The 24,028-nt window shown below is 40.4% G+C and overlaps 1 protein-coding gene across 1 annotated transcript in view; it reads right to left on the reverse strand.

The window, feature by feature from the left end:
- AGBL1 (AGBL carboxypeptidase 1) overlaps positions 1-24,028 on the reverse strand; it is a 765,585-nt gene that overhangs the window by 451,336 nt on the left and 290,221 nt on the right. Inside the window, exon 18 of the mRNA XM_043554727.1 lies at positions 11,284-11,464. Coding sequence (XP_043410662.1) covers positions 11,284-11,464 — 181 coding nt within the window. The remainder of the gene's footprint in view (positions 1-11,283; positions 11,465-24,028) is intronic.

Here is a 24,028-nt window from a genome sequence, read left to right on the forward strand (position 1 = left end):
GTCTGATAACAAGGGGACAGGCTCTCCCTCTTCCCCGGTGAAAGCAGAGCGCCCCGAGAGTAAATGGCAAAAGAAAAAGCACCTTCAGTATTGGCATGGCTTCTTAGGGCTGTGCTTCCCATTCTTCAGATATAGACTCTCATATATTTCAGGGAGCCATGCAACATACATCACTAAACACATGGTAGATGCAATGGGAATTGAGAAATAACACATCCATATTATACCCAAGGGTTTGCTTTATAAAGACTTCTAAGTGTAGGTTGAAAGAAAGTGTTAGGCAAGGGGATGGTGAGAAAAGAGATGTCTGAAAGGGAAATTGAGAAGGAAGAATAGGGTTTCATCTACCTCCCTCCCTGCCTACATCCCTTCTGCCACTTGTTCCTCCTCCAGGGCAGGAAAGGAGAAGCAGCAGGATACACAGATGAGAAGCTGCCCAGCCAATGAGGGAGCAAAGCATTTAACAAACAAGCACATTTCCCCAAGAGCCTCAGCCCAAACTTGATCAATGATTCTGCAACATTGAATCATTTTTAATTTAATGCTTCTGGGAAGTGGGGGAGGGGGGGGGTGGAAACCCATCAACTACAGGCACAGTTGGCAAGAGCTGGGTATTAGCATTTGGCAGCATTTATTATTGCTGTTTATGATGGCATAAATTAGGTTTATGCTGATATAATTAATAACCCTAAATTTAGGAATAATAAATAGTAATATTTGTTCAGAACTGCGATGTCTGAGCAAGGCAAATGGAGTACTCAAGCTCCTGACTCCTCTGTGCTTACGAATGGGTGTGAGCAAGGAGGCCCCTGGGAAACTCTCCCACAACTCCCTGCCCCTAGGACTATGCATCATTTAAAACTATGCAAATGACTTAGCAGCAGGACCTTAAGAGTTCCCAGAGCAAATAATTTTTATTTTGATCTCTATGAATACGTTCATCTGCAAGATTGAGTATGCCACATTTCTCCATAGAACCAGGACCCTCGATGTTGTCTTAGCCCACACTGTTGCTACAAGGCACACACAGAGGTTTGGACAGCCATGCTAAATACCATTTTCTTCATGGATCCCTCTACTTCCTTCCACATCATAGGAAAATCTTGGATGTTCCACAAAATCCCTGTAGACCATGATTTCAGAATTACTGACAGACATTTGGAAGGCAAGAATTCAAGGGGAAAAAAAAAGTTACTTCTGCATCTTTCAAAAAAATTTAAGTGTGTATCTGCCTTTCACTTTATAAAGTTGTAGAAAACAATTTGTGAGATTAAAATATTCCTATAAATGTTCCCTTTCTGTATGTATGAGAATATCTTAGCATCTGAGATGGACTGAGACCTTTTCTTCCAGTGAAGGCAAGAGGTAAACGGAGAAAATTATAGTTCCTCAGACCAAATAATCCCTTCTGGATCGCAGTAACATTTCCCCCCCATTTTCAAATATAAGGAAGGCAAGTAAAGCAAAGAGAAAGAGATTAAATACCCTTTGCCCATGTCTCCCCAAAGATCCTTAACACAGAGACACACAAACAGAGTAGAATCAGATCCAGACTGACCTTGCCATCCAAATAGCCAACCTCTGTTCCATGCCCCAAATATTTTATTTGTCCTAAAAACAAATAGAACAAAAATATCCACCCACTGATAACTCTGATCTGTTCCAAACAGTAAAAACTGGCAAAAGTAGTCTAAATTTTAAAAGTACATGACTTCAACTTTATGTTCCTTGTAGCTCCCAGGAAGGGCCATTGAGCCCCAAGGTAAGAGAATGGCTGACTGCTCTAGGCTAAGCTTTACTTGCTAAGAAATATGATCTCTGGCTCACAAACATTCCACAGGGAGATTCCACAGCAGGAACTTTGGATTCCCCTGGCCTCGCTGGAGGAAGAACTTGGAGCTGAAACTCTGGAATAAGTGTTTTAAAGGGGAGTATTGCTCTCACATCATTTCATGGCATTTCGTCATGACCATCAGTATCATTGGTGCATCCCACATGGATTCCATCACTCAGCATCCCAGAAGCCACACAGCATGGAGAATTTTCTCCTGATAGGCTCTCCAGCTTGTGGTCATCTAAGCCTTCAGAGAGGGGGACACAGTGCCTTGCTGAGGAAAATGGAGACCTACTGAGAGGGTGCCCGTGTGACAGTTACTCTCCCTCTGCCTTTACTGGTCCCTCTTGCTTTTCCCTGTCCCTCTTTCTACCCTCTACAGAGGATCCCTGGTCTACTGCCTTTGTCTTGCAGGAAATACTACAGAGCTCACACCCATAGACACACTGAAAATCGGTGCTTCAGAAGCCAAACATGGACAGTGGGTGCATAGAAGACCCACAGGACCCAACAGGGACTCTGAGGGCATAAATCCTGCCAGCTTGGAAGGATCCAGAGGACCCATACTTATTAAACCGTAACCTGTTGGAGACCTGCCAAGACAATACACCAGGGCCCTGATGTGTCCTCAGCTGTTTGTCCAAGATGGTAGATGATGACTAAGACAGAGAGGAAAAGGAGAAGACCAAGTAATTACAATGCCCACAGGTTCAACAAGAACCACCCCTCACATGGGTAGAATGCAAATTATCCCTTGCCATCTAACATAATAAAACATTATTGGTGGGATACCAGTACTTAAGTGCTAATATTTAACTAAATATGGATCCAACAGTTAATTTCTAACAGAATTGGCTTAAAGCCTTTTATAATCATTGCTCTGGTCTAGAATTATCTATGTGGAGGTCTACACCTTAAAATACTTTAGAAAGGTCAGGTGCACCCGGGATTAGACTTAACACATATCTATTAGGCACTAACCACTTCCCAGACTCTGTGCTAAAAACATTCAAGAAGAGAGTCACCAAAATAACTGCCTGGAAGCCTTGACATAAGTGGAGCTCACAGCCAAGTGAAAAGAACATGAACTTTGCAACCAGGCCCATCAGAGTTTAACCCCTGACTCTGAAACATCAGTTATGTGGTTGACCTCGTGCATGCCATCCAATCTTTAGCTTCTGTGGGTTTTTTCATCTGCAAAATGGGAGTAAGATTTGTTTCATAAGTATAAAAAATCAAAATTAAAACCATACTTTTCTCCTATAAGATTGGCAAAAAATTAAAAAGATTGATAAAATGCAGTGTTGACAATGGTATGGGGACAGGTACTTTCACCCACCGGTGGTGGGGATATATATTTGCGCATCTTTTAAATAATCTGGCGGTAATATGTATCAAATATGAAATACGCATAACATTCAACTCAACAGACTGCTTTGAGAACTTATCATAAGGAAACAGCCAGAGAAATTTACCAAGAGAATAATAAAAATATTTCCCTATTATTTATAATGGAGAATTGTTTAAATTCATTAAAAGCTCATCAATACTATGACATTGCTAGTTTAAAAACTAACAACACCCAGAGCTCCTGGGTGGCTCAGTTGGTTAAGTGTCTGACTTTCGCTTAGGTCATGAACTCGCTACTGGTCTGTGAGTTCGAGCCCCATGTCGGGCTTTGTGCTGACAGCTTGGAACCTGAAGCCTTCTTCAGATCCTCTGTCTCCCTCTCTCTTTGCCCCTCCCTTGCTCACACTCTGTCTCTGTCTCTCAAAAATAAATAAACATTTAAATTTTTTTTTTAAAAACTAATAACGCTGCTTGTATTTTTTCCCATAGCAAGATGTTTTTAGCTTATAAACTATATTATAAAATATATGATTTTACTTAAGTTTATATGTGTGTGTGTGTGTGTGTTATTAGGCATATATAATATATAATATATAATTATATATAATTAAAAAGAGATAGTTGATATACTTGAAGCTGTCAAGTTACAAACGGCTAATGAATCTTCTCCAAGTTGACAATAGCGTTGATGTCTGGGAAGCCTGATTTGGGAAGCGCCCCATGTTGGAAAATTCCAGAAATGCTATGTAATTACCAGAGATGATCATGTGAACAATGTTCCTTGAAGTAATGCAATGCAATAGCCTTGAATTTGGGTGCTTTTTAATTTCTTCTTTCAGCTTCTTCTCAACACTGGAATTTTCTACAATAATGATGCATCATTTCTTTTTCTGGCATCGGAAACCATAAAACAAACCATTCTACTTTTTGAAAACAAAGAAGTCACATGTATACAGGAATGAGCCTGATGCTGGTCCATGTCTAGAACTCAGCTAATAGATGCTTTGTGCTTGCTTGCTTGCTTTCTTTTTTTTTTAAAGGCGAGGTGGCACTCTCAACTTTTTTTTTTTAATGTTTATTTTTGAGAGGGAGGGAGGGAGGGAGGGAGGGAGAGGGAGAGGGAGAGGGAGAGGGAGAGGGAGAGGGAGAGGGAGAGGGAGAGGGAGAGGGAGAGGGGGAGGGGGAGGGAGAGAACACAGGCGAGGGGCAGAGAGGGAGACAGAGGATCTGAAGTGGGTTCTGCAATGACAGCACAGTGCCCAACACAGGGCTAAAACCCACAAACTGTGAGATCATGACCTGAGCCGAAGCGGGACGCTCAACCAACTGAGCCATCCAGGTGTCCCCGTTCTTGCTTTTCACCAACCATCTCTGAGCTCTCTGCCCTGTCACACTGCAGCTAAAGTGCAAATTACAATGCTCAGACTCCCTTGCCAGTTGGCCTCCTGGTAGGTTCTGCCAACAGGAGGTACTCCAGGGAGAGAGGAAGGCAGGGAGAAGAAGAAAAGGACACCCCCTGCCCCTGCTTTCCAGTTCCAGTTAATAAGACTACAGCAGCAGTGGGCAGCTGGTTCAAGCTCTGCATCCCAGGCTGGAAGGTACCAGCATCACTGTCCTCTTGCAGGTGACAGCGGTGGGCAGATACGTCCCCTTGGCATTCAGACACAGGTCACTCTACCCTCTTCCACCTTCTCAGCTGTCCCTTCTGGGCCACTGAAGCCCTTGCCAGGTCAGACTCCTTCTCAGAGTTCCAAACACCAGCCTCGTAGAGCCCTCCAGCCGCTGGGTTCCGGTCACTCCACCTCTTCCCCCTGCTCCCACCCCCTTGCAGGTGGTCCCTTACCCTGCAGTTATTAATCTCTTGGCTTCTTTTGTATCTATTTTTGAAATTTTAGACTTCTGCCATCTGTTTTGAACCAAATCTCATTTTTTGAAACATCTAATATCTTGGCTGTACCATGGACCATTTTCATAATGAGAGAACAATAAAGCCATTTTATTTTTTGATGTCCCAGTTTTTCTGAGCATAACCCTGAAAACATATCTATTGTATTTATTACCTACTGTTCCCTTAGGAAGTTCTCTAAGTATGACTGCCTTTCATCCCGTTCACCAGTCTTGGGCATAGATACTTTCTCTCAATCTCAATAGCATGGCTAAAACAAGAAGAAAGCTGTATTAACACTTTACTAAAGAATAAATGATATAACAGAAGATAACTACTTGCAGGGGTGCCTGGGTAGCTCAGTTGGTTAAGCGTCCAACTTTGGCTCAGGTCATGATCTCATGGTTTGTGGGTTCGAGACCCACCTCGGGCTCTGTGCTAACAGCTCAGAGCCTGGAGCCTGCTTCAGATTCTGTGTCTCCCTCTCTCTCTGCTCCTCCCCCATTCATGCTCTGTCTCTCTCTCAAAAATAAATAAACATTAAAAAATTTTTAAAAAGAAGAAGATAACTACTTATAGAATATTTAAAATTGATTATTGGTAGAAGTGTTCTCATTCTCAAGTAGCCACTTAAGGGATTCCTTGTTCTGGCTTCCTCCAAATGGCAGATGCCATTTTTCCTCTGTGACCTCTGGTTAGACCACAGTTTCTCCAATTTCAAGCTCAGAGGAATTGTCTCTTCTCCTTAAAAGCCCATTTTCCAGACATCTTTTATTGTTCCATGACCTGCTTCTTTTCAGGATGCTTGACGATAGGAATAACCAATCCAGTCAATGATTACATTGCTGATACTCACAGGGAACTTTTATGGACAGTAGCACAATGGATCGCAGTACAAATACTAAGTATGCATTAATCTGCCATGATCTCAAGACCCAGCAGACAAACCCCCAGGTTACTTGTATGATCGCGTGCAGGTGGGTTGTCAGCCCAAGCAGTATCGGATGTGGAACTTCTCACCAGTCTGTTGTCTGGGATTCAGTGAGTATTTCCCATTCTTACTTGTGCAAATGGAAGCAAATAATAAAATTACATACTTACTATGGCCCATTTTTTTTAAATATAACTGATCTGCGAGATCCCAAAGCCTGAGAACTAACCACTACTAAATGTTACTATATTGAAGAGATTTGAAATGCATTAAAAGGTTAGAGTTGAGGCCATCTTATAGGGAGCCCTGAGCATATCAAAACAGGAGGGAAGAGACATGGATCTGCCCACGCTGAAGTGAGCCCAGTGGAGATAATTATCAGTCCATTGTGATCATGAATAGTCAGCTGCATCAAAATATACCACAGAATGGGCATGGAAACTCCACGACAAAAAGTATTCAAAATTAGCTGGGTGTTGCCTACCGCCAAAAGCTGGCAGCAACAAGAAAGGATATATTCTCCAATGGAGAAGGCTGGCAGGACAAGGCAATGTCGAGGTCAAAGACAGGCTGGAGATTCAGATCCCATGAAAGAAGACTGAGGATGAGCCAGTTCATTCATTCTGAGCCCAAATCACAGAAAGCTGCAAGGCTGCGTCTTGGTTTTTCCCCAGCACACCGGATATGAAGGTCCAAGTCAACAAGACTAATTTTGGAGACCACATGATTACAGTCAGCAGGGCTGAGGCTATACTTGCTTCTCCATCCAAGGTTGGGAAGAGCTGGTCAACCAAAATGAACATGGGCTACGGAGCTAGACAGAGTGGGTTCAAAGCCCAGCTGTGCCACAAGCTAGCCATATAACCTTGGGCACAGGTGTCTGTATACATACATGTACACAAACACCTCAGTGTTTCAGCTATCTAGACAATTTCTCATGCCATTTCTGCCTTGGATTAGCTTTTTAATATGGGATAACTCATTTTTTTTTTTACCTCTACTTTCAGTTTCCTTAACATTTGAAGGACTGGGACCAAATAATATACATGAACCCTCCTAGCTAGAATATTTTAAGTTTTTCTTTGTTTGTTTTTTCATTCTAATGCCTTAAATACCTACAGAAAAGTGGTATGGGACAGACAGAAGTCCTTGTCCTGTCTCTGTAACACCAGCTCCTCAAACTGCACCCAAGACTTCACTCCTGTGTACTCAAGTTTTCACATCTAGAAATTAGATAAGAAGACCTGCTTTTTGGGGCCATATTTACAATTACATAAGAAATCTATGCAAAAGAACAGGTTCTTTCTTGGCCCATAAAAGGTCTGAATGATTTTTTTCTTTAGGTAAAATCTGTGAGTTCTCTTATTGTAGTAAAATAAAGCCTTTACAACCCACAGTGGAGTAAAAGAATATTGGCACTAACTTTAAATGGTCCCAGATAGTTTAAATTGTCAAGATTTTTTATCTGATTTTTATAGTTTCATTTGTTTCCCCCAGAGCATTCAGCTATTACTTCTTAATACCTTGGTGTGTTTACTCATAGTATGCCCTCTGCTCTTTATTGTTGTTTGTTTCTGTTCCACAATGGCCTTGAAGAAGAAAATCAAGTTGGCAGAGTTGTATATATACTAAGAATCAATATACTCCGATTCTCCTGTGAATAAAATGCCGAGCTGTGTGTTGACTTTATAAAAATTATTTTGTCACTACATTCAACCCAACAACAAAAGTCCAAAAATTGGGAACCATGCTAGATTTCTTCAACCCCTCACTTATATGCCATGCCAACCTATTAAGCAATCACCTTCCTTTCCCCATGTCACACTCGGATCAAGCCACCATTATCACTTCTGCCCTGACCCAAGTTGTTGACCCCCTGGTCTTTTATCCCGTGTAGAAAAGAATGATGAGTCAATGATCTTCCTGGATTACTTAGAACTCAGCCCAATTCTATATAATCAACCAGGCCAGCAAGATGGTAGGTTGTTTCTTTTGGAAACCATCTTTATATTTTGTTTTTCTGTTACAGACATGCGTTGCTAAGAGATCTTTGCCTTGGCAAGACCCACAGTATTTTTGCTGGAAAACCCGGGCTTTGTCTCTCTGACCACTGTTATCAAAACCTCTCAGCCATCCTCAGAGGCTCCATTACCATTGCTGCAAAAGGAAACTACTCTATTTCTACACATTCTTGCATTTTCCATGGGGGCCCATGATTATTTGTGAAAGAAGAGTACAATGCAGTAAGTTAAGTACCAAACTCGGATTTAGGCTCTCTAATCTTTATGCAAAGATGGTTTCTTTGCTGTTCAGACCACACACAGTTCAGTTCAGTTACCTTTAAGAAATCTTTTAGTTAAAACGCATCCCGAGAAAACTGTTGAAGATTGGTACATCAGAAACAATATCACCTAAGCAACCTTTAGGTGAACTGCATTAAACTCAGAGAGGACTTCATATGGGGGTGTTAAGGTATGTAAAAGGGGGATTCAATATTACCCATGGGGTATCCCAAGGTAATACTGTATAAAGTGTTTGAGGTTCACATGGGAAAGATCAAAGCACAGGAAAACACAAAACCACCTGGTGATGCACAGCAGAACGGACATGCCCTGAAATGGAATGTCAATCACAGAAGAAGTTCAAGTAGAAGTTCAATGAACCATGTCTGGTAGGTTTTAAGAAGGCTTCATGAGCTGAGACCTTTCAGTGCTTTTACGGTGAGATGTTATGCCTCCATTACAGTCTCAGGTCTTTGCTAGTGATGTGCTATGACCTGTGGATTTCCTGTCAGTAGAATAACGCTATGATTTCCAAGTCCCTTTCAGCCAAAATTGTTGGAGTGATCCAAGTGATCTATGACATGCCTTGAGCTCCATGATGAAAAGATGCTACGTTAAAAGAAAGGGTAATTTTAGTCATAATAAATAATGGTAATGGTGATGAATGGCAGTGTCACTGAGAAGTAGTTGGCCTGCCATGAGGGAGTCCAAAACAATCAGCTGCAAGACAAAATGTGTCCAGGCCAGGAGGATGCTCTGTGACTGAGACCACATTAACCTTTCAACCAAAGACCTGGATCAAGCCCCTGATTTGGAGGTGTGAGCAGCTGAAATGGAAGAAACTATATTACTTATCCCTGAGTTTGAATACTGTCTCAGGCTTATGAGACATTTTCCCAGACAAATCCACAGGGAGCATGTTACCTTATTCTTCCAACAGAAGACAAAAGTGAGTAGGTCAGGAGAAGAGCCAGATTCCAACTAGGGTTATAACTCTAAACCCAGTACTCTTTCCATTCTCTACTAGTCCCCAGACAATTCAATGGAAAGAGAAACTTCAGAAAAGAGCCAACTTGGATGAGAATGTGCTGAAATGGGATCACGTCCCTCAAGATGGTTCGCATAGCTGTTTTCCATCCGTTTAGACTGAGTGAGCTTGCTAGTGAAATCCTGGGCCCCTCACACAGGGAGGAGTCACTCATTAATGTGCTAGACCTGTTCTCTGGGGCTAATGTAGCACGTGGCAGGAACCCACTGACTTCTGTTGGACCAGAAGAGAACAGTGCTCTGGAGTTTTGTCCAGCTTGAGATCTAAGAAGGCTAATTGCTACCAGAGGCCTAATTAATGCTCTTGACTAGAAAGGCTTGGTGTCTTGCTCCTCACATGTACCTGAAGGCCAACTGGTCACCATAGGAAAAGAGGAAGGACTCTGCTCTCAGCCCATCAAAAACCTCCACCAAAAGCTAGGGAGTCTGGGAACTAAAAAACCAGGAAACTTGCTACGAACAAATGAATCACTTCTTTGCCTTTTTTTTTTTTTTGTATCTATTAAAATTTTATTTTTAAAGTCTGTAGCTTTGACTTGCTTGCATTTTGGCATAGTTTAACATATTTTATCATTTGGAATGTATTCTGATCCTCTTTTTATATTTTATCATCTTTTTATTTCTATTTTTTTAACTTACCAGTATTCTTTTTTGTGCTTATCCTTTGAAGCGAGTCTATTCTCAGCTGTTTAACATGTATTTCACTTTTTCCCTTAAAGAAATTAATTACTATTTTATCTTTCTTAAAACAGTCTCTTTACTTAGTTGAAGCCATTTTAACTTTATCTCTTTGAAATTTTTGTTTTCTTTTTTATATATTTTTAATAATTCTCATTTTATCTCATTTCGCCTTTTAATATTGCTCTATTTTCTCAGTTTTCTAAACTTTTGCTTTGCTTCTTCAATACTGACATTTTTTTTTAAGTAGGCTTTACGTCCAACGCAGAGACCAACATGGGGTTCAAATTCACAACACTGAGATCAAGACCTGAGCAGATATCAAAAGTCAGATGCCCAGCCGACTGAGCCACCCAGGCACCCCCAATACTGACACTTAAATTATAAGTTATTTTTTTCATTTATAGCTTCTGCAATTATTTTCCTTTTAACTAAAAGGAAAATAATTTCTATTTATCTTGTGTTCTGTTTTTCTCGAAGAATACCAATGTCCATTCCTATAGTAAAATGAATCCTCTGTGACCACAGGAAGAGTCTGTAGTCTCTTTCCCCAAGGGTTGAGAATTTGTGAATGTTAATCCTGCCGCCCCTATCCACCGGCAGTGGGACCTTGGGGACGTGCTCTGGTATCTGGGCTTCAGCTCATAAACTCTGAAAATGCGGCTCCTTCCAAAAGACCTCATCAGACACTGGACTTCATCTTTCCTGTCAATGTGATCTGAAGGCGTGCAGGAATGCCATGAGGAGCACCACTCCTTCCATCTGCTTATACAGCTACTTTCAACCACACAATCATCCCATTCAGATAAGGTGACACCCTTACTGGAGCTGTATGCAGAATCCAGTACAATACAACTCAATAAAGATTCCTCTGTAGTAAATATTAGTAAATAAATGAAAGCACTGGTCTTAACTGTGAAGAGATCAGAATCTGAGTTTTGACTTTGCCACTGTTCTACCATGCGACCTGGGCAAATCACTTGATCACCATGCACACTAATTTTCTCCTTTAAGAAAAAAAAAAGATTGTTAGACGAGATTATTTCTTAGGGCCCCTCTGGCATTAAGTGCCTATTAGTCTATGCCCTTCTATTCAAAGGAAACCGATAGGACATCAATGTGTGTGGGGAGTACGTTGTTATTTGTACCAGCTAACAGAAGCCCAAGAGAATTTATTCCTGCCAGAGTATGTCCTCTCCAATCACACCCACTGAGAGACACAATGTGTTACAATGGTGACATACATGAGGACCCAGTTGAGCTGGGTGCGACATACTTGCCATTGATGACACCATCGGGATTGAGCATGGGGATGACCTTGAAAATGAAGTTTTCCCTCAGGAGTGTAGCCACAGGGTCACTGCTGACCAGGAACTCCAAGGCCCCCTTCATCACCCAGCTGGCATTGCTTTCTCCTGGGTGCACTCGGGCCGTGATCACCTGGCATGGACGCTGCCCTGCCGAAAAAGGAACACAAAAAAGTTAAACCTAAGTATGCTTTCTATTTCCAACAAGATAATCTCCCAGGGGCCGGAATTACACCTGACTGGCATGAAGTCCAGAATAGGCTGATTGTGTCCCATACATATCTGATCTACACTTATCCATTTTCCATCTGTCTCTCTAGTCTGCAAGACTCAAGAAAATACAAAGTTAAAGCTCAAGGCTGTTATCAAAAGCACAAGTACTTAGTGGCATGAAAAGAACACAAGAAGCAGATTTTATCAAGATCACCAAAGGAACAGTTAACTCTCTAGAATCCAACAGCGTGATGCTGGATGTCGCAGATCTGAAATTAAATCTTATCTTCATACTTATCAGTTATAAGACCTTGGGTGAATAATTTAACTTCTCACCTGTAAAATGGGGACAATGATACTGATCTTGTGTGGTTGTTATAAAAACAGAAAGATGTAAATATGGCACTTGGAATACCGCGCGCCATTCACTACACGTTAGTTTCTTCCACCTCAATTACGACGTCTGTGGGTACGAGGGTCCCTCTCATTCCCCAGTAGAAATGGGATTCAAAAATAGATCTTGTGCTGGGAACTTTAGGTCTGTAAGACACTCAACTCAAACTTTGAGAAACGTTTAACAAGAAGAAGCACCTGGAATTTCAATCATGGAATTACAATACTTTCCTTTCAGAAGGGAACAGGAAAAGACTCTCTGCCCAATCACAAGGAGCATATTGATCTGAAGAGACTGTATGGAGAATGCATTGATGAGAGAAAGAAGGGCTTGTCTTCCTTCCTTTGTTGATAGAATACATCTGGACCATTGTAATGTTGAGGTGTATTCTGGGACCACATCTTGGTTCAGATGAAAAGCATATTTTGATTGATTAATGGTGTCTGTCCACCACTGGGGAAGGAGGGCAGGAAGTGTGGCATCATACCAGAAATTCCCCATATCTGCTCTAACCCCTTGTCCGATTTTATGTATGTGCATGTTTCTGACTCTCCTTTCCTTTTGTACCCTAACCCAATTCCTGATTGCTTCTCAACCCACTTGGATGACAAGAAATAAGCATTGTCCAAGTATAAATACCCAGCTATTAAGCAGTCTAAAAGTTAAACTAGTCATTTCCTTCCACATCATTCAAATCACTGAGTTAAATATGGCTTTTCTACCCTTAAACAGTAGCCTTTTTGAGGGAACAAACTGTGTCTCCAATTCTGTACATTGGAGGCCAAAAATGAATAACACTCAATAACAGAGCTCAAGAACAGGAAATCATGAATTATATTACTATTATCATCAGTTAAGACAAAAACCACTATCTGTTGACAACCAGTGAGATCTAGGCTTGAGGAGCAGGGATCAGTACACTTTTATCGACTATGGTGGGAGCAGGTCACGTCAGCCCATTAAAGATCATTTATATATTGAGGATAATATTTGGTTGTTTTTCCCTAAGCAGGTGTCTTCAGCATATTCCAGGAAGTACAGGAGCCACAGAATATAAAAAGTTGAATAAAATAAATTTAATAAATAAAAATAATAAAAAGTTTTAATAGTCCTTGCTACATAAGAGGCCATAGCCTTTGCCAGTAGTGACAAACACGGGCAAATAATGAATGGTAAAGTGTGCTAATGAAAATGTATATAAGGTACCAAAAACAGATCTGACAGAGAGGGAAGGATGTTTCCAGAGCTGTGATGCTATTTGAGCTGAGTCTTGCAGAATGAGTATCACCCTACAGGAGAGAAGGTAAGAAAGCATTTTCTAAGCAAAGAAAAAGATACATGCAAAGAACACAGAAAAGCAAAAATTAGGACATTTAAGAATAAAGGAAACAAGTGGCTGAAACAAAGGATTGAGGATGGTAACACATGGATTTAGAAAAGTAGGCTGGGGTCAAACTAGTAAGGTCTTCCTAATATATTTAGGGATTTAGACTTTATTCTGTAGATCAGAAGTTCTCAACCATGGAGTCAGTGTCTCATTGGTATGCTATGGTCAGTGATGGGGTCTACTGAAGAATCAATACTTAGTGATAGATGTGTAAATGTTTGCTTGTGATTTTTTATATATAATATATATGCATACATATACTATACACCTGGCACAAACTGCTGGTTGTCTGTCCCATAGCCTTTCTCCCCTTCTTTCTGACTACCAGACCCAATTCTGGGGGTGAAAGGATGTGCCTAGATTCAATGAAAGCATGTGCCTAGATTCAATGAAAGGATGTGCCTTTCAAACACCAAACCTTTTGGATCCTCTTGTAGGGAAGGGTGGCCATGTGACAGAATCATGGCCCATGAGATGTAAATGGTAATAGGGGGTAAATCTTTCTGGAAATCTGACTGAAAGGGACAGTTTCACTTGGCAAATCTGTCTTAGTCTTTGTCTCATTTCCCTGATCTTCTTCTTCCTCTTGCATTAAACATAGATGTGATACTTTCCGGTGGGAAAGTCCACTTGAGAACCAAAGTCACGTGCTTTGTGACCATAAACACAGAAAGATCCTGGGTTCTTGAAAAATTCCTTAAGTAGCTACGCTACACCACCATGAGCTTCTTCACTGCTTCTGGATATTTTGATATGTATGTTCCAGGAAGGAACATGTGAGAACCACTACTTTAAGAAGCAGAGAGTCCATGATGATTTTCAGCAGGAAAAAGACATACAGAAGGCTGTGCTTTATGAAATCATTCTGACGTTATTGTAGACCATACATTTGTTGAGTCAATAACAGAATGGTCTGTTGAAGTAAAGAACAACTTTTAGAGCTGTAATTTCCAGAGTTCAAATTCCAGCCTCACCATTGTCTACAAAATGAGTTATGGAAGTTTCTGATGAAATTGAGTATTGGATGGGGTGTCCTGCAGCTAAGACTAATGATTTGCTAACTGGAGCTTCCTAAATAAGCATATTGAGAGGGGGAAAGAGATATACAGTTAGCTAGCTGAGCAGAGCTGAACCTAACTGAAGGCCAACTGGCCCCCTATATCATTTGCTCGCAATCACATCTCACTCTTTCCAAAGCAAGTCGTATTGGCACTCCAATAAAAAGCTTATTGAGAAAGAGCTTTGATGAATTCGTACCCAATCAGCAGCCTATTTTCAGTTCTATAATTCCATATCACTCTTTTTGTGGTTTTTGAACTAAGTTCATTTACAGCATATTGAACAACAATAGTAAATGCTCCCAGCCCTGCAAGAAGAAATAAAAAATAGCTTAAGCTCTTGTAAATTTCCAGTACCAACCGAACACCCTCACTGTCTGTCCCAGTTGTCTTCCATTGCCTGATACCCAGTACAATTCAGTGCATTAGTCAATAAACCAAATGCAGCCCTTGCAAAGAGATGTCCACAATGTCCCTTTCCTCTGGAGAGTCAGGTTGATAATCTGCTATATTGTAATACACCACAAGACCCAACAGGCTGTTCTGAGCATCCTGGGGAAAGAAGAAGAAAATGGGGAAAACAGTGGGTTCCTATGAAGACATAAGCAGCATTTTAGCCATTCCTAGTTGATTTTTCTCTCTTCCCCTCTGTGATTTAAGGCAATTTTATAGCTGTATTGGTGAGTTAAACTTATGAGACCATTGAGTTGCAGCAGCAAATGGTGCTCCAGAGAACTCATAACAGACAACAGCTGTAAATAGTATGTGACACACATACCATGTGTTTTTTCTTGTTATTGACAATTTCAGTTTTAAAAATTCATTTCTGCTTCGGGTAGGGCAATGAGTATCAGGTATCTGCATTTTTTTTCTCTGCAATTTATAAAATCTGTTCTGGAGGTCACCAAAATCTATGGGGGAGTCATGGTTTGGCAATATGCTAATTCTTAAAGCTTGGTATTGAATTTATGTCAGTGGTAATAACATCTGTGAAAAGAGGTTAGAAACAAGTAAAGGATTATATAATGTCTAAGAGATATCAGGCTCACGGCCAGTGAAAACCTGAGTAAGAAGTGAAAACACGTGATGACAAACAGGTGCACCCAACTCTATAACATCCACCCAGTTGTTCCTTTTTTTACTTTCAACAATATATATTACACTCCTACTGGAACTCTGCAAGGTTCTGGAGATTCCAAGAGAAATAGTGGTTTTGGCCCTCAGGGAACTGATAATAGTCTGGTCGGAAAGACAGGCACACAAATAATTATGATCCAGTGTGATCAGGGACATTTGTCAAGACATTTTCAAAGCACAGCAGATGCTCATTACATTATTTATAATAATATGATCAGCTGGAAATGACTTAAACGTGCACCCACAGAAAATAAGGAAAGAAAACATAAAACAGAATACTATGCAACCTTTAAAATGGCACACAGATCTCTTTCTGTGGACATTAGAAGGTATCTGTGACATAATTATGAGTGACAAATATAAAACCCAAGTAAGAGTTTCATCATAGTCGATCCCATTTATGTGTAGTTATATAACATTTACTTAAGGTTATCCATCTACACATAGGACACATCTGTGGGTGGAGGTCATCTTGGTAACTTTTATGTCTGGTATGTCCCTACATAGAATGTTCTCCTCTTCAGAGAATATTAATCATATCTCAATTTTCACAAAGGCAAAATATTTGCAAATAGTAAACAGAGGAGAAATGGGAAAGAAATGGATTTTCACAGAAGAGGTAATATTGGATCTGGTTTGTCCAGGTTAAGAGTTTGCCAGATGAAGAAAAGAAAGGAAGGAAGTCATACAAAAAGGCTAAGTAGATGCATTTGCAAAATAACAAGGTCACAGAACACGTAATGCCTGAAGAAGAGCAAAGTGATGGGATGTGGCTGAAGTGCGAGCTACAAAGAAGGTAAAATGGGAGTGAAGCCACAAAGCTGTTTGCACCTGTGTCTGCAGACCCATGGAACCAATGCTAATGAGATTGGAAACAATCTTGCAAGTTGTGGAAGCCCGTGTACACAATCCTCAGGCAAGAGTATGATGGGACAGGAGTTCTCAATGGAGCTGAAGACACAGATCCTGGGGTTAAGTGGTGGGAGAAATGGCCAAAATAGTAGATTGTGATTTCCAAAGTCAACTACCTTGACCTTCACTCTGGAAGGGGGTGAGGAAGGAGGCAAGGAAACAGACATGGGAAAAAATGTCAATGACAGAAGATTCCTACAAAAGAGAAAATCTGAAAATAGGCATGGTGGAAAATTATTATACATTATAGAAAAGACTAACATTTCCCACCAATGGTGGCATACCATGTACATTTTCTGCACTGTGTGTTCCATGTCTTTTTTAATTAGCTTTATTTATAGTATAATACAACTTCAATAAATTTCACCAATTTCAATTTTACAATTCAGTGAATTTTGACAAATACATTTAGTGTTGTAAAACCACTATCATCATAATATGGAACATTATTACTGTCACAAAAATCCCCCTCATTCTATTTTGCAGGCAGTTCCCTCACCCATCCCTAGCCTCTGGCAACCAGTGATCTACTTTCTGTCTCAATAGTGTTTGTCTGCTCCGGAGTTCCATCAGAATTGATTCATATGACTTATAGCCTTTCTGTCTGGCTTCTTTTGCTTAGCATTAATGCTTTTTTAAGAGCCATCCACGTTGTTGCATGCACATGCATCAATAATCTGTTCCTTTTAGCCAGGAATTTACATTCCAGTGTGCCACAAAGCAATGGATATGCCACCATTGGTTTATCATATTATGAATAAAGCCGTTATAATCACGTTTTTCTTTGGAGTGAATACCTAGCTATAGAATTGTGCATATTATGGTAAGGTTAACATTATAGTAAGTTACTAGAAGGTGCTGTCAAATTGTTTCCCGAAGAGTCTCTACCATTCTGCATGTTCACTGGCAATGTCTGAGAGTTCCAATGGATCCACATACTGATCAACTCTTAATAATATTGTCAGGCTTTTTCATTTTAGCCATTCTAATGGGTAGGTACTAGTGTCTAATTGTTGTTTCAATTTGCATTTCCCTGATGACTAGTGATGTTGGAAACTTCTAGTGGTATTTTTTTTTTTTTAGCTATTTCCATACCTTCTTAAGTAAAGTGCCTGTTCAAACATTTTGCCCATTTTACAATCAGGTTGTTTGTCTTATTACAGTTTGAAGGGTTCTTCATATATTCTAAATGCAATCCTTTGGCAGACATGTTCAGTAAATTCTCCTCCAAGTCTTTGCTTAGCCTTTCATTTTCTGGACTATGTATTTTGAAGCACAAAAGTTTCTCATTTGATAAAGTCAAACCTATGCACTTTTTTCTTTTGTAATTTGGATATTTTGTGTTTCATCTAAGAAATCTTTGCCTAACTCAATGTGATAATAGATTTCTTCCATAAGATTGAGTCTAAGTTTTACATTAAGATCTATTTACATTAGTTGTTTGAAGTTAATTTTGGGTTATGATGTGAAGGTTTAGAATCACATTTTCCCTCCCACAATATCCTTTAGCATTTTCTATACATTAAATTTTATCTTCTGCAAATGACAACAGTTTTATTTTTCCTCTTCAAGCCTTAAGGCATTTTTGTCAACTGGGTACTGTTATCAACCTTATTCCTGAAATATAACTAATTGGATTATATTATCATTAATGTAATTCTAAATAAAGTTATTTCTTCAGAATTTCTGAATCTATGTCCCCTGAGAGAGACTGACCTGTAAAGTTTTATTTTTTTTCTTATAGTGTCCTTGTGAGGCTTACTTATCAAGGTTCTGATGAGTTGGAAAGCTTTGTCTCTTTTTCTTTTGTGTAAGATTTTTGAAGATTAGAAATATTTCTTCCTTAAATAGTAAAATTTCCTAGTGAAGCCATCTAAGCCTAGAAGATCTTAATAACAACCCAACTTATACAATAACAAATCCAAATTATTTTAAAACACATTCAAATTGTGTAATAAAAATCCAATGAGATTTTCTATTCCTTATGTCTACTTGGTAATTATACTTTTCAGTAACTTTGCATTGAAAATGGTTATTTTCAAATTTGTTAGCATAAAGTTTTTAAATCCCTCTTATTATATGTATGAATCCCTAGTGATGGTCTCTTTTTTTATTTCTCATATGGGGGGAGGTTCTTAGTCATTCTCAAAAAGGGCATATCATTTTAGTTTTTTTTTTCCAAAAGACTATTTTACAATCCTTTTGCTTTCATTTCTGCTCATAATTTGTATTTATCCTTCCTTCTATTTTCTTTGGCTTTCATATTTTTGTTCTTTTATAAATAACTTGAAATCATATTTAGATCATTAGCTCAGCATATGATAAAATTTTATAAATATTATCCACGTGCTTAAAAGAATGCTGTTGAGTATAATGTTCCATAAACACCAATTATATCAGGTTTGTTAGTCATATTTTTCTTTTTCTTTTTTGTTTTGTTTTGTTCTTGAGAGCGAGGGAGAGAGAGAGAGAGCAAGTGGGGGAGAGGGCTAGAGGGAGAGAGATTCTCAAGCAGGCTCCATGCTCAGTGTGGAACCCAACACAGAGCTGGATCCCACAACCATGAGATCATGACCTGAGCTGAAATCAAGAGTTGGACACTCAACCAAGCCACCTGGGTGCCCCATATATTTTTCATATTTTCTATATTCTTCTCTGATACTATGTCTCCTTATTCTATGACTCCATATTTAGAGTTGTTATGTTGTCTTAACTAACTGCATTTTTTTTTTTTTGGTTATAAGATATCTATTTCTGTTAAAGCATTTTGCATTAGCTTCTCATTTGTCCACATTCAAACAGACTGGATTTCTTCTGGTTAGTATTTATAACATGTATCTTTTCTCATCCCTTTACCTTCAAACTTTCTACCATTTTTCATCAGGCATTTATTTCTTGGAAGTACTGTATAGTTGGATGTTTTATTTTATTCACTCTAATATTATTTTATTTAATTTTAATTGGAGCATTTACTCTATTTACATTTGATGCAATTAATTATATATGTGGGTTTAGCTTTATCATTTTATTATTGGTTCTCCATTCACCTAAACTATTGTATAATTTATTTACTGTCCTGTCTTGTCTTCCTTTGGATTGACTGCCTTTTTTTCTCATTGTTCCTTTTTTGTTCACTAATAACATGGTAGTTATATGTCTTGTATTCTGTAGTTACTTTAGAGATTATAACATGCATTTTGATTTATCATGATATGATATAATCTACTATATTTTATTTTTCTAATAATTTTTTAAATTTTTATTTATTTTGAGAGACAGAGACAGAATGCAAGCAGGGGAGGGGCAGAAAGAGAGGGAGATGAAGAATCCAAAGTAGGCTCCAGGCTTTGAGCTGTCAACACACAGCCCAAAATGGGGCTTGAACCCACAAACCATGAGATCATGACCTGAGCTGAAGTCAGATGCTTATGTGACTGAGCCACCCAGGCACCCCTAATCTACTATATTCTTTTTTTTTTCAACGTTTTTTATTTATTTTTGGGACAGAGAGAAACAGAGCATGAACGGGGGAGGGGCAGAGAGAGAGGGAGACACAGAATCAGAAACAGGCTCCAGGCTCTGAGCCATCAGCCCAGAGCCCGACGCGGGGCTCGAACTCCCAGACCGCAAGATCGTGACCTGGCTGAAGTCGGACGCTTATCCGACTGCGCCACCCAGGCGCCCCTACTATATTCTAATTCCCATTGTAAATCTTAAAATTCACAAAACATTTACATGGTATTAATTTCAATTAAATTTTAGATTTGTTCTTTTTAATTACTCTTCACCCTTTACAACATCTAGGTTTTGTTTTCTTTCTGGCAGAAAAATCATCCATTAGTATTGCTTCTAGAGTGGGTCTGCTAGAATTGAGTACTCCCCCCTTTTGTGGTTCCTTCATTTGTCTGGAAACAAATTCATCTCATCTTCAGATCTGAAAAGTATTTTTCCTGAGTATAGGAACAGAGCACTCTTGATGCAGCCTCTGTTTTCTGTTTCCTTCTATATTCCTTCCACCAAGATCCTACAGGAACTTGGCTGCTTTCAACGGCCCTTGAAAGTAGGGAGAAGTTTGTCTCCTCATTTTGCAGAAATAGGACTGTGTGTTTTTTGTTTTCTGCTATGCATGTTCTTTTTACACGGTTTCCAAAAGAAGGCAGAATGCTTTCAATGGAGTTTTCAAGTTCTGAACTTTCTTATAATTTTTTTTTTTTTAATTTTGCAGTTGATCATGTTGAAATTTCCAGGTAGTTGGGGCGCCTGGGTGGCGCAGTCGGTTAAGCGTCCGACTTCAGCTCAGGTCACGATCTCGCGGTCCGTGAGTTCCAGCCCCGCGTCGGGCTCTGGGCTGATGGCTCGGAGCCTGGAGCCTGTTTCCGATTCTGTGTCTCCCTCTCTCTCTGCCCCTCCCCCGTTCATGCTCTGTCTCTCTCTGTCCCAAAAATAAATAAAAAACGTTGAAAAAAAATTAAAAAAAAAAAATTTCCAGGTAGGCAATCCTAACATCTGCAAATAATGAGGCATTCCCTTCTCTCCAAAGGTTATATCACTTATTCCTCATACATTTCTAATTTCTTAGAATTTCCTCTACCATATGGACTTAAAGAACCCTTTAATCCCATTCAATGTTATTATAACTGCTGGATCTCTGATAGGTTCACAAATAACTGGGGCTTTTTAAATGTGTGGGATTATATGGAAACACATTTATGACATTGCTATAGAACCCTGAAGCTGAGAAAGAACTTTCGCCTCCATCATTTCTCTGGCCCCCAGAGTAAATCTGTGAAGCAGGAAGATGGGTATTACTCTCTTGTTTATGAGGATAGAAGAAGCAAAAGCAAGAAAAAAAAAACTGGGTTCTCTGAATCAAAATCTAATGTTCTTTTCATTTGACCATGTATTATTCTCTGTGTGTACTTACGAGGAAGGCTGAAATGATTCCTATGGAGACAATATATGATATATTGTGGGGAAGTCAAGAACCATGCAAATTATGAACCAGGCAACCTGGTTCTGCCTCGTGCTGATTGAATGGATTTGGGAAAATTAAATCCTTTTGAAATCTCAGCTCCTGACCTGTAAAGTGACGCTTTCTTAAGTCTTTGCAGCACTAAATTCAATGATTAGCAATGGCAACTGAAATACGGGGAAAAAAAATAAAACGTTTTAGCCAATGGTTTCAATCCCCTTTGGTTCCATTATATTCTCCTGTATTATTTTAATAGAGCTCCTAACAACAAGCAAAATGACACAAAGCATCAGCCCATCTTTTGCTTTTTTCCAATATTCAGATGCAAGTGCTTGTAAGTGGTGAAGTGGTCAGAAGTCAGATGGCCACGCAAGGAAACAGTGCAGGTAATCACTGCTAATAATTAGCTTCAGAACAGCCAAGGGTGGGCTGGATCTCTCTTGTTGCCTGTGACCATGATCCTTCCCAGAGGAGTGGGCTCTGTCTGCTCACATGCCCTCCTTTACAAACCCTTGAGCTATGATCTTCCTGACCCATATGCCATCAGAATAAGAAACTGACCCAACTGGAGGTGCCTGGGTGGCTCAGTCAGTTAAGTGTCTGATTTTGGCTCAGGCAATGATCTCCCGGTTCGTGGGTTTGAGCCCTGCATCAGGCTCCGTGCTGACAGCTCAGAGCCTGGAGCTGGTTTCAAATTCTGTGTCTCCCTATCTCTCTCTGTCCCTCCCCCACTCATACTCATTCTCATTCTCTCTCTCTCTCTCTCTCTCTCTCTCTCTCAAAAATAAAAAAATAAATAAATAAAAACATTTAAAAAAGAAAAAAGAAGCTGACACGACTTCAGTGGCAACAAATGGCCTCAGATCTTGTCCCTCTCAGCAGGGTACCCTGCCTTCCTCTCGAAGCCTGAGGACTGACCCCATACCCTCAAATGAACGACACAGCCCGAGAAGCTCTGACCTGTTTCTGTGAAGAGATTTCTTAGTTTCCACAAGGGAGACGTGGGTGCACACGCACTGACAGGGCGGGGACAGGAGATGATCATGGCCCTGGATACCTCACTGAGGAGTCTCGGGGCAGCAGGGAGGAAGCTGTGGTGCAAGGGCTGACCACAGGCCCTTAGCATGGATGAGCTACAGAAATTGATTGGAGGGTCACCATCTCGTCATTGGCAGCCCGTGAATCTTTTCCTGAACTTTCTGAAACTTGTTCACAAGTGGTTAAGTCCGACACACAGCAGGGAGGGTAATTTTAAAGCACAATGTTTTCCCCTCTAATGCCCAGACCTTCAAGGCCCCACCCTCTGTCACTCCTGCTCTCTCCACCATCCATCCCTCCTGCTTCTTCTCCACAGGCACACAACGTGCTCTTCACCATCTGCTTCACCAGCAGCCCCAGTGATCGAAAACCAAACAGAAAACCCCAGATCTGACGGCATCACCTTCCACATGTGCTGGAAAGTGTGCCGGAGGCCACACTTCTCACAGAGTCCTCACTGAAAGCCCCCACCAGCCGGCCTCAGACAGACCGTCTGGTCTTGTTTCCCGTCACTCCTAAGCCAAATTCTCTTCCCTCTGCTTCGTACTGTCGCCCAAAACACAGCCTGTCTGGGCTACTGCCTCTAGTTCCTGTGCCTTATTCTCTCTTCCTAAAGCTGTACACGGGCAGTGTGGAGAAGATATTTGCTGAGTAGATGGCTGTAACGAACTGTAATTAGCTCCTGTAATTAACCCCTGCATACCCAATTGTGTCACAACATATTAATCCACTGTTTTGTTTTTTTCAAAATGCATTCATTCATTCAACAAGTATTTATTGAGTTCTTAAAATACACCAGGCACTATAATGGGGACTGAAAGCATCAAAGTCCTAGGCATCAGCAGCTTGCCTTCTAGTAGGGAAGGCAGACAATAACACCAAGTAAGTACGATTAAAATAATAAGCAAAGCAGAGGGAGGCAACAGAGAATCAGAGGAGGGGTGGGGTCATCTTTTAGAGATGATGATCAAGGGGCACCTGGATGACTCAGTTGGTTAAGCCTCTGACTCTCAATTTCAACTCAAGTCATAATCTCACATGGGTTCAAGCCCTGCATTGGGCTCCATGCTGGCAGCACAGAGCCTGCTTATGATTTTCTGCCTCCCTCTCTCTGCTCCTCCCCTGCTCGCTCGCTCTCTCTCTCTCTCTCTCTCTCTCTCTCTCTCTCACACACACACACACACACACACACACACACACACAAAATAATTTTGGCTCAAGTCAAGATCTCACAGTTGTGGGATCAAGTCCCACATCGGGCTCCACGCTGAGCCTGGAGCCTGCTTAAGATTCTCTCTCCCTCTCTCTCCACTTCTCTCTCCCCCTAGTAGTCTCTCTTTCAAAATAAATAAATAAACATAAAAAAATAAATAAACCTATAGAAAGAATGACCAAGACAGGGCTCTCTGGGGCACCTGGGTGGCTCAATCAGTTAAGCATCTGACTCTTTATTTCGACTCAGATCATGATCTCATGGTTCATGGGTTCGAGCACTGCACTGGACTCCATGCGAGCAATGCAGAGCCTGCTTGGGATTCTCTGTCTTCTTCTCTCTGCCCTTCCCCTGCCCACTCTCGAGCTCTCTCACTCTCAATCTCTCTCT

This window comes from Prionailurus bengalensis, chromosome B3 (assembly GCF_016509475.1).
Source record: "Prionailurus bengalensis isolate Pbe53 chromosome B3, Fcat_Pben_1.1_paternal_pri, whole genome shotgun sequence".
NCBI classification, from domain to species: Eukaryota; Metazoa; Chordata; class Mammalia; order Carnivora; family Felidae; genus Prionailurus; species Prionailurus bengalensis.